The sequence below is a fragment of the Salmo salar genome, chromosome ssa29, assembly GCF_905237065.1.
Source record: "Salmo salar chromosome ssa29, Ssal_v3.1, whole genome shotgun sequence".
Classification (NCBI taxonomy): Eukaryota; Metazoa; Chordata; class Actinopteri; order Salmoniformes; family Salmonidae; genus Salmo; species Salmo salar.
This window is the reverse complement of record NC_059470.1, coordinates 34,932,703-34,944,705: the sequence shown is the minus strand read 5'-3', so window position 1 is coordinate 34,944,705 and position 12,003 is coordinate 34,932,703. Positions and strand designations below refer to the sequence as shown.

Genomic DNA, 12,003 nt, shown 5'->3' with positions numbered 1-12,003 from the left:
AATACAGTCCTAGAGGACAACTGGCTGAGAGACTATTATAATACAGTCCTAGAGGACAACTGGCTGAGAGACTATTATAATACAGTCCTAGAGGACAACTAGCTGAGAGACTATTATAATACAGTCCTAGAGGACAACTAGCTGAGAGACTATTATAATACAGTCCTAGAGGACAACTGGCTGAGAGACTATTATAATACAGTCCTAGAGGACAACTGGCTGAGAGACTATTATAATACAGTCCTAGAGGACAACTGGCTGAGAGACTATTATAATACAGTCCTAGAGGACAACTAGCTGAGAGACTATTATAATACAGTCCTTTAAGGACAACTGGCTGAGAGACTATTATAATACAGTCCTAGAGGACAACTGGCTGAGAGACTATTATAATACAGTCCTAGAGGACAACTAGCTGAGAGACTATTATAATACAGTCCTTTAAGGACAACTGGCTGAGAGACTATTATAATACAGTCCTAGAGGACAACTGGCTGAGAGACTATTATAATACAGTCCTAGAGGACAACTGGCTGAGAGACTATTATAATACAGTCCTAGAGGACAACTGGCTGAGAGACTATTATAATACAGTCCTAGAGGACAACTAGCTGAGAGACTATTATAATACAGTCCTTTAAGGACAACTGGCTGAGAGACTATTATAATACAGTCCTAGAGGACAACTGGCTGAGAGACTATTATAATACAGTCCTAGAGGACAACTGGCTGAGAGACTATTATAATACAGTCCTAGAGGACAACTGGCTGAGAGACTATTATAATACAGTCCTAGAGGACAACTGGCTGAGAGACTATTATAATACAGTCCTAGAGGACAACTGGCTGAGAGACTATTATAATACAGTCCTAGAGGACAACTAGCTGAGAGACTATTATAATACAGTCCTAGAGGACAACTAGCTGAGAGACTATTATAATACAGTCCTAGAGGACAACTGGCTGAGAGACTATTATAATACAGTCCTAGAGGACAACTGGCTGAGAGACTATTGTAATACAGTCCTAGAGGACAACTGGCTGAGAGACTATTATAATACAGTCCTAGAGGACAACTAGCTGAGAGACTATTATAATACAGTCCTTTAAGGACAACTGGCTGAGAGACTATTATAATACAGTCCTAGAGGACAACTGGCTGAGAGACTATTATAATACAGTCCTAGAGGACAACTGGCTGAGAGACTATTATAGTACAGTCCTAGAGGACAACTAGCTGAGAGACTGTTATAATACAGTCCTAGAGGACAAGGGACTGTTAACAAAAACAAAAGCAAACACAGACAACAACAGTAGCAGTCGTATCAGGGTGCTGGGACTGTGTCGATGGAGTTACAATCAGAGCAATTACTAAGACAAATCATAAATGGTAGCAGCATGACTGCCTTTTTTTATTGTTATTTTTTTTAAGTCGGTTTATCCGCTAAGTGGGAGACATAGAGAGAGTGAGAGAGCAGAGAGAGAAAGAGAATGCGAGAGATAGAAATGAGAGAGAGTGAGAGGGTAAAAGATAAATAGTGAGGCAGAGAGAGAGAGAGAGAGAGAGAGAGGGGGGGGGAAAGATAAATAGTGAGGCAGAGAGAGAGAGAGAGAAAAGAGAGAGAAAGAGAGGTGACTCGCTAAGGTTTAAGAGGATCTGCCAAACCCCTCCCTCCCAGAAAGTATTCTGAAGGCACTGTATACTTATTCCACATGTTGTGTTACAGCCTGAATTCAAAATGGATGAAATAGATTTTTTTTTTTTCATCTCACCCATCTACACACAATACCCCAATAATGACGAAAGTGAAAACATGTTTTTAGAAATGTTTGCTAATTTAGTGGAGATTAAATACAAAAATATGACATTCGTATTCACATCCCAGAGTCAATACTTTGTAAAAGCACATTTGGCAGCAATTACAGCTGTGAGTATTTCTGGGTAAGTCTCTAAGAGCTTTCCAGAACTGGATTGAGCAACATTTGCTCATTATTCTTTTCAAAATTCTTCAAGTTCTGTCAAATTGGTTGTTGATCATTGCTAGACAAGTAGATTTAAGCCAAAACAGTAACTTTGTGAGGCATTGGAAAACCTCCCTGGTCTTTGTGGTTGAATCTGTGTTTAAAATGAATTTGTAACGACCGTCGCAATGAGGGGACCAAGATGCAGCGTGGCACGTGTTCATGATTATTTATTTAAACTCTGAACACTTAAACAAAATAATAAACAATGGAACACGACCGTCACGTCTTGCAGGCTTTACACAGCAGTACAAAAATAAGATCCCACAACTCAAGGAGGGAAAGCGCTGCCTAAGTATGGTTCCCAATCAGAGACAACGATAGGCAGCTGCCTCTGATTGGAAACCATACATGGCCAAAACATAGAAATATAAACCATAGAATGCCCACCCCACACCCTGACCTAACAACATAGAGAAATAAACCGTCTCTCTCAGGTCAGGGCATGACAGATTTGCTCAACTGAGGGGCCTTACAGATAATTGTGTGTGTGGGGTACAGAGATGAGATACTGTAGTGATTCAAAAATCATGTTAAACACTATTATTGCACACAGAGTGAGTCCATGCAACATATTATGTGACTTGTTAAGCAAATGTTTAATCCTGAACTTATTTAGGCTTGCCATAACAAAGGGGTTGAATACATATTGACTCAATACATTTCAGCTTTTCATTTTTAATTCATTTGTGTACATTTTGAAAAACATAATTCCACGTTGACATTATGGGGTTTTCTGTCTAGGCCAAAGACACATGATTTTTATTTTAAATTCAGGATGTAACACAAGAAAATGTGGAAAAAGTCAAGTGGTGTGAATTCTTTCTGAAGGCATTGCAACTGATGCCTAGGACCCGGTGGTGGTGGCAGGCAATTGCGCCTGAGTGGAAGGAGGTTGGAGTTAGCCAATGGAGTTGATTACACGGACTCCTTCTGCGAAGGAAATAAAACGAAACAAGGAGCCAGAAGGAGGGGCTGAGTGGTCCTGGAACTAGTTAGTAGTAAAGAAGGAGACAGAGGGAGGGGCTTGATGGTCTGGGAACTAGTTAGTAGTAAAGAAGGAGACAGAGGGAGGGGCTGAGTGGTCCTGGAACTAGTTAGTAGTAAAGAAGGAGACAGAGGGAGGGGCTGAGTGGTCCTGGAACTAGTTAGTAGTAAAGAAGGAGACAGAGGGAGGGGCTGAGTGGTCCTGGAACTAGTTAGTAGTAAAGAAGGAGACAGAGGGAGGGGCTGAGTGGTCCTAGAACTAGTTAGTAGTAAAGCAGGAGACAGAGGGAGGGGCTAGGCGGTCTGGGAACTAGTTAGTAGTAAAGAAGGAGACAGAGGGAGGGGCTGGGTGGTCTTGGAACTAGTTAGTAGTAAAGCAGGAGACAGAGGGAGGGGCTAGGCGGTCTGGGAACTAGTTAGTAGTAAAGAAGGAGACAGAGGGAGGGGCTGAGTGGTCCTGGAACTAGTTAGTAGTAAAGGAGGAGACAGGGGGAGGGGCTGGGAGGTCTTGGAACTAGTTAGTAGTAAAGGAGGAGACAGGGGGAGGGGCTTGATGGTCTGGGAACTAGTTAGTAGTAAAGGAGGAGACAGGGGGAGGGGCTAAGTGGTCCTGGAACTAGTTAGTAGTAAAGAAGGAGACAGGGGGAGGGGCTAAGTGGTCCTGGAACTAGTTAGTAGTAAAGAGGAGACAGAGGGAGGGGCTGGGTGGCCTTGGGACTGGCTGGTAGTAAAGAAGACAGAGCGAGGGGCTGGGTGGCCTTGGGACTCTCTGGGAGTAACGGCCTTGTTTTGAATAAGGCCATATGTCTACATCCTTAATACACAATATATTGGTGAGGGTAGGTAGCAACACATCTGTCACGCTGATCCTCAACACTGGAGCTCCCCAGGGGTGCGTGCTCAGTCCCCGCCTGTACTCTCTGTTCACCCATTACTGCATGGCCAGGCACGACTCCAACACCATCGTTAAGTTTGCAGACGACACAACAGTGTCTGTTCACCGACGAGACAGCCTATAGAGACCTGGCCGGGTGGTGCCAGAATAACAACTTATCTCTCAACGTAACCAAGACTAAGGAGATGATTGTGGACTACAGGAAAAGGAGGACCGAGCACACCCCCATTCTCATCAATGGGGCTGTAGTGGAGCAGGTTGAGAACTTCAAGTTCCTTGGTGTCCACATCAACAACAAACTAGAATGGTCCAAACACACTAAGACAGTCGTGAAGAGGGCACGACAATGCCTATTCCCCCTCAGGAAACTAAAAAGATTTGGCATGGGTCCTGAGATCCTCAAAAGGTTCTACAGCTGCAACATCGAGAGCATCCTGACTGGTTGCATCACTGCCTGGTACGGCAATTGCTCGGCCTCTGACCGCAAGGCACTACAGAAGGTAGTGCGTCTGGCCCAGTACATCACTGGGGCTAAGCTGCCTGCCATCCAGGAAGGCCCTAAAAATGGTCAAAGACCCCAGCCACCCCAGTCATAGACTGTTCTCTCTACTACCGCATGGCAAGCGGTACCATGGTGCCAAGTCTAGGACAAAAAGGCTTCTCAACAGTTTTTTCCCCCAAGCCATAAGACAAATGGCTACCCGGACTATTTGCATTGTGTGCCCCCCCAACTCCTCTTTTTACGCTGCTGCTACTCTCTGTTTATCATATATGCATAGTCACTTTAACTATATATTCATGTACATACTACCTCATTTGGGCGGACCAACCAATGCTCCCGCACAGTGGCTAACTGGGCTATCTGCATTGTTTCCCACCCACCACCCGCCAACCCCTCTTTTACTCTACTGCTACTCTCTGTTCATCATATATGCATAGTCACTTTAACCATATCTACATGTACATGCTACCTCAATCAGCCTGACTAACCGGTGTCTGTATGCAGCCTCGCTACTTTTATAGCCTCGCTACTGTATATAGCCTGTCTTTTTACTGTTGTTTTATTTCTTTACCTACCTATTGTTCACCTAATACCTTTCTTTGCACTATTGGTTAGAGCCTGTAAGTAAGCATTTCACTGTAAGGTCTACACCTGTTGTATTCGGCGCATGTGACAAATAAACTTTGATTTGATTTTATATTGGCAATCGGGATGCATGGGAATTCAACCACTCCCCAACCCTCAGTCCCCAACCATCTGCTAACTTCACCAGCTGTCTGCCAAAATACACTTCATGCTTACATTCCTGGACCAAAAACATGTTCAGTGGAGATTCTCCAATTGTTCACGTTTTATTTCAGGACTAGGCATAATCTGTATCGAGTATTGTTTTGTTTTTTTAAATATGTTTTGGTCAGAGCCGTGGAGTTCTGGAGATCTGTTGAGCTGTCAAGTTTATTCCAGTGAGGTGGGTCTTTAGGAATGTTTACCTTGGCTCCCTCTTTGCCAGCAGAGCCAGGAAGACCCTGCTCTCCGGGTGGTCCTGGGGATCCAGGGTGACCTCTCTCACCAACGGGACCGGTCTCTCCTGTGGGGCCCTGGAGGAAGTGAAGAAGAAGAAGAAGAAGAAGAAATTATGGGCATCATTGGTAGAGGCATGAGCCACTCTACCATAACATGAGACCCTTAGATAATTCCAAACCTATGACAGACGACAATATTATACATGTACTCTATCACTTCTGCTAGTGAATGACGTGAGATCTGGATAATGTAAGTATGTTTGAACAATCTGAAAAGTTCTTCATAAATGTATCTTATTATGTTTACTTACCTGTGCTACATTAATTTAGTCCATAATAGTTCCAGGATAGTATCTTAACTGTAGAAAACCTAAAGTAACTTATAGTTCCTTACTTGTAGTAAACCTATAGCTCCTTACCTGTAGTAAACCTATAGTACCTTAACTGTAGAAAACCTAAAGTAACTTGTAATTCCTTACCTGTAGTAAACCTATAGTACCTTACCTGTAGTAAACTTATAGAACCTGTAGTAAACCTATAGTACATATAGTAACCTATACTTCCTTACCTGTAGTAAACCTATAATACATTTTTACATTTACATTTTAGTCATTTAGCAGACGCTCTTATCCAGAGCGACTTACAGTAGTGAGTGCATACATTTCATACATTTCATTTCATGCATTAAAAAAATTATAATAATTGTACTGGCCCCCCGCGGGAATCGAACCCACAACCCTGGCATTGCACACACCATGCTCTACCAACTGAGCCACAGGGAATACCTAACCTGTAGTAAACTTATAGTACTTGTAGTAAACCTATAGTACCTACAGTAACCTATAGTACCTTACATGTAGTAAACCTATAGTACCTGTAGTAAACATATAGTACCTGCAGTAAACCTATAGTACCTTACCTGTAGTAAACCTATAGTACCTTACCTGTAGTAAACCTATAGGACCTGTAGTAAACATATAGTACCTGCAGTAAACCTATAGTACCTTACCTGAAGTAAACCTATAGTACCTATAGCAACCTATAGTACCTATAGCAACCTATAGTACCTGTAGTAAGCTATCGTACCTGTAGTAAACCTATAGTACCTATGTGAACCTATAGTTCCTGTAGTAAACCTATAGTACCTGTAGTAAACCTATAGTATCTATAGTAACCTATAGTGCCTGTAGTAAACCTATAGTACCTATAGTAACATATAGTACCTTAACTGTAGTAAACCTATAGTACCTATAGTAACCTATAGTACCCGTACTAAACCTATAGCACCTGTAGCAAACCTATAATGCCTGTAGTAAACATATTGTACCAGTTGTAAACATATAATACCTATAGTAACATATAGTACCTTACCTGTAGTAAACCTATAGCATCTTACCTGAGGTAAACCTATAGTACCTATAGTACCTCTAGTACCTACAGTAACCTATAGCCCGTGTAGTAAACCTATAGTACCTATAGTAACCTATACTACCTTACCTGTAGTAAACCTATAGTACCTATAGTACCTCTTGTAAACCTATAGTACCTACAGTAACCTATAGCCAGTGTAGTAAACCTATAGTACCTGTGTTAAACCTATAGTACCTGTAGTAAACCTATAGTACCTGCAGTAAACCTATAGATCCTTACCTGTAGTAAACCTATAGTACCTGAAGTAAACCTATAGTACCTGTAATAAACCTACAGTTCCTTACCTGTAGTAAACATATAGTAACATATAGTACCTTACCTGTAGTAAACCTATAGATCCTTACCTGTAGTAAACCTATAGTACTTGTAGTAAACCTATTGTACCTTACCTGTAGTAAACCTATAGTACCTGTAGTAAACCTATAGTACCTTACCTGTAGTACACCTATAGTACTTGTAGTAAACCTATTGTACCTTACCTGTAGTAAAACTTTGGTACCTGTAGTAAACCTATAGTGTCTTACCTGTAGTAAACCTATAGTACCTTACTTGTAGTACACCTGTAGTACCTTACCTGTAGTAAACCTATAGTACCTTACCTGTAGTAAACATATAGTACCTGTAGTACACCTGTAGTACCTTACCTGTAGTACACCTATAGTACTTGTAGTAAACCTATTGTACCTTACCTGTAATAAACCTATAGTACCTGTAGTAAACCTATAGTGTCTTACCTGTAGTAAACCTATAGTACCTTACCTGAGGACCAACAACTCCTCCTGGGCCGGGTGGACCTGTCTTTCCTTGGAATCCCTGTGGACAAGAACAACATATCAATCACATTGAACATTTTTGCGGAACAACTCAATCCATGCAATAACTTCCTCCAATCCTGCTATTGATGTCAACCTTCCAAAATGATTAATCTAGTGGACATAGTGGAGTCAGTGTTGTGTGCATCCCAATGGACAACCACTGAATGTACTGTGTTGACAAGGGTGAGAGGATGAGGAGCATTTCTAATGGATCCTATTGAAGAGAACCAAGCAATTACCGTGTGCATGGTCCATGAAAACACATTAGTTATGGACATATTACATGATAAACTTCATGTTATGTTCCAGTCATTTGTTTTTTTCTTTTTTTCTTTGTTTATTTCCATGTTGTCATGTTTAGGATGTAACTTTAGATGCTACATTTAGTAGAAGATATTTATAATAGACATTGATCCTGCTTACTTAGTTACCATCTCACCACCATGTGGCAACATGAAGCATCTCATCACCACAAGGTAAAATGTGATCCCTTTTACCCAGAGATCATTGCTGCAATAACAAGGTTAAACAAAGAATCCAGACAAAACACAGACACCAGGAACCAGTTACCCAGACACCAGGGGCCAGGAACCAGTTACCCAGACACCAGGAACCAGTTACCCAGACACCAGACACCAGGAACCAGTTACCCAGACACCAGACGCCAGGAACCAGTTACCCAGACACCAGGGGCCAGGAACCAGTTACCCAGACACAGACACCAGGAACCAGTTAACCAGTCACAGATACTAGGAACCAGTTACCCAAACACAGACACCAGGGACCAGTTACCCAGACACCAGGGACCAGGAACCAGTTACCCAGACACCAGGAACCAGTTACCCAGACACCAGGGACCAGGAACCCAGACACAGACACCAGGAACCAGTTACACAGACACCAGGAACCAGTTACCCAGACACCAGGGGCCAGGAACCAGTAACCCAGACACCAGGAACTAGTTACTCAGACACCAGGGACCAGGAACCAGTTACCCAGACACAGACACCAGGGACCAGTTACCCAGAAACCAGGGACCAGGAACCAGTTACCCAGACACCAGGGGCCAGTTACACAGACACCAGGGACCAGGAACCAGTTACCCAGACACCAGGAACCAGTTACCCAGACACCAGGGACCAGGAACCAGTTACTCAGACACAGACACCAGGAACCAGCTACCCAGACACCAGGAACCAGTTACCCAGACACAGACACCAGGGACCAGTTACCCAGAAACCAGGGACCAGGAACCAGTTACCCAGGAACCAGGGGCCAGTTCCACAGACACCAGGGGCCAGGAACCAGTTACACAGACACAGACACCAGGGACCAGCTACCCAGACACCAGGGGCCAGGAACCAGTTACCCAGACACCAGGAACCAGTTACCCAGACACCAGGGACCAGGAACCAGTTACCCAGACACCAGGGACCAGGAACCAGTTACCCAGACACCAGGAACCAGTTACCCAGACATCAGGGGCCAGGAACCAGTTACCCAGACACAGACCAAGCCTAGTCCTAGAATAAACATCAATTTCAATTGAGATTCTCCATTGAGCATGCTTATTAGTTCAGAAGAAAGCTTTATCTGTGTCTAGGAAAATGGCTAAGAAGTTTATTCAAAAGGCAGGAGAATAACAAGGACATAACGAACTCCATGTTATAGTAAGGATTTAATCTGAGTCTCCAAAAGGGAAATATCATCCTAATGATATGTTCATCTAAAGTAAAACTATGATCTCAATATCTGAAGTGGATTTGATGCTAATTGGTCAGACATCAAGCATAGTGATGGAATCAGACGTGAAATCCATCAGCTGTCTGTTTGATTCAGATCAGATCAAAGATGGCGTGAACGTCTTCATCAATTTATTGTCAGAATGCATCTGCTGCTACTCTCTGTTTATCATATATGCATAGTCACTTTAACTATACATTCATGTACATACTACCTCAATTGGGCTGCCCAACCAGTGCTCCCGCACAGTGGCTAACCGGGCTATCTGCATTGTGTCCCACCACCCGCCAACCCCTCTTTTACGCTACTGCTACTCTCTGTTCATCATATATGCATAGTCACTTTAACCATATCTACATGTACATACTACCTCAATCATCCTGACTAACCGCTGTCTGTATGTAGCCTCGCTACTTTTATAGCCTCACTACTGTACATAGCCTGTCTTTTTACTGTTTTATTTCTTTACATACCTGTTGTTCACCTAATACCTTTTTTGCACTATTGGTTAGAGCCTGTAAGTAAGCATTTCACTGTAAGGTCTACAGCTGTTGTATTCGGGGCGCACGTGACAAATAAACTCTGATTTGATTTGTTTGCATTGTATTGCTATGATTTTTTACATTACATTTACGTCATTTAGCAGACACTCTTATCCAGAGCGACTTACAAATTGGTGCATTCACCTTATGATATCCAGTGGAACAACCACTTTACAATAGTACATCATTTACATTACATTTACATTTACGTAATTTAGCAGACGCTCTTATCCATGATGTCAACTCCAGACAACAAGAATGGACAAAGTCAAAGTATATTCAACGACCATAATAAGATACAGAAAATACAGAGACATCCAACACAAAGGCAGGGTGGAGATACATTGACTATGTCATGTCAAAATAAACAAAAGGATGGTAGATAGCTGACGCAAATCATGTCACATTTTATGTCTGCTTTTATATCAGAGTAGTTAGACTTATTCTGGGAGGTGAATAGTGTTGTCGAGCCAGGGGTTTGCTTTTGTTAGGACATGTTTATGGGCAAAAGCTTTTCAGTTGTAAGGCGTTAAAATGTTTGATGACTTCTTGTGGAGTCATTATCGTGTGGCAGAGTGATGAATGGATTGACTATTGGCCTAAATAACAAATCAAGAGCTGTAAATCTTTATATGCAATGAATGCTTCCTCAGACTCTGCTATGCTGGGTGGACGGGTCCATACCAACTGTCTAGAGCCTGACTGGGTGGATAGCAGGCTGGGTCCATACCCACTGTCTAGAACCTGACTGGCTGGATGGGTCCATATCCACTGTCTAGAGCCTGACTGGGTGGCTGGGTCCATACCCACTGTCTAGAGCCTGACTGGGTGGCTGGGTCCATACCCACTGTCTAGAGCCTGACTGGGTGGATAGCAGGCTGGGTCCATACCCACTGTCTAGAGCCTGACTGGGAGGATGGGTCCATACCCACTGTCTAGAGTCTGACTGGGAGGATGGGTCCATACCCACTGTCTAGAGCCTGACTGGCTGGATGGGTCCATACCCACTGTCTAGAGCCTGACTGGGTGGCTGGGTCCATACCCACTGTCTAGAGTCTGACTGGGTGGATGGGTCCATACCCACTGTCTAGAGCCTGACTGGGTGGGCGGGTCCATACCCACTGTCTAGAACCTGACTGGGAGGATGGGTCCATACCCACTGTCTAGAACCTGACTGGGTGGATAGCAGGCTGGGTCCATACCCACTGTCTAGAGCCTGACTGGCTGGATGGGTCCATACCCACTGTCTAGAGCCTGACTGGGTGGCTGGGTCCATACCCACTGTCTAGAGCCTGACTGGGTGGCTGGGTCCATACCCACTGTCTAAAGTCTGACTGGGAGGATGGGTCCATACCCACTGTCTAGAGCCTGACTGGCTGGATGGGTCCATACCCACTGTCTAGAGCCTGACTGGGTGGCTGGGTCCATACCCACTGTCTAGAGCCTGACTGGGTGGATAGCAGGATGGGTCCATACCCACTGTCTAGAGCCTGACTGGGAGGATAGCAGGCTGGGTCCATACCCACTGTTTAGAGCCTGAATGGGTGGATGGGTCCATACCCACTGTCTAGAGCCTGACTGGGAGGTTAGCAGGCTGGGTCCATACCCACTGTCTAGAGCCTGACTGGGAGGATGGGTCCATACCCACTGTCTAGAACCTGACTGGGAGGATGGGTCCATACCCACTGTCTAGAGCCTGACTGGGTGGATGGGTCCATACCCACTGTCTAGAGCCTGACTGGGTGGATGGGTCCATACCCACTGTCTAGAACCTGACTGGGAGGATGGGTCCATACCCACTGTCTAGAACCTGACTGGGTGGATAGCAGGCTGGGTCCATACCCACTGTCTAGAACCTGACTTGCTGGATGGGTCCATCCAGCCTGAATGGGTGGATAGCAGGATGGGTCCATACCCACTGTCTAGAGCCTGACTGGGAGGATAGCAGGCTGGGTCCATACCCACTGTCTAGAACCTGACTGGGTGGATGGGTCCATACCCACTGTCTAGAGCCTGACTGGGTGGCTGGGTCCATACCCACTGT

General features: G+C 44.2%; 1 protein-coding gene across 5 annotated transcripts in view; it reads right to left on the bottom strand.

Annotated features, from left to right (window-relative positions):
• Positions 1-12,003, bottom strand: part of LOC106590653 (collagen alpha-1(XI) chain) — a 209,906-nt gene that overhangs the window by 72,252 nt on the left and 125,651 nt on the right. For all 5 annotated transcript variants that reach the window (XM_045710693.1, XM_045710695.1, XM_045710694.1 and 2 more), the window contains 2 exons: positions 7,619-7,672; positions 5,396-5,503 (listed from right to left, as the gene is read on the bottom strand). In XM_045710693.1, the coding sequence (XP_045566649.1) occupies positions 5,396-5,503; positions 7,619-7,672 (162 nt within the window). The remainder of the gene's footprint in view (positions 1-5,395; positions 5,504-7,618; positions 7,673-12,003) is intronic.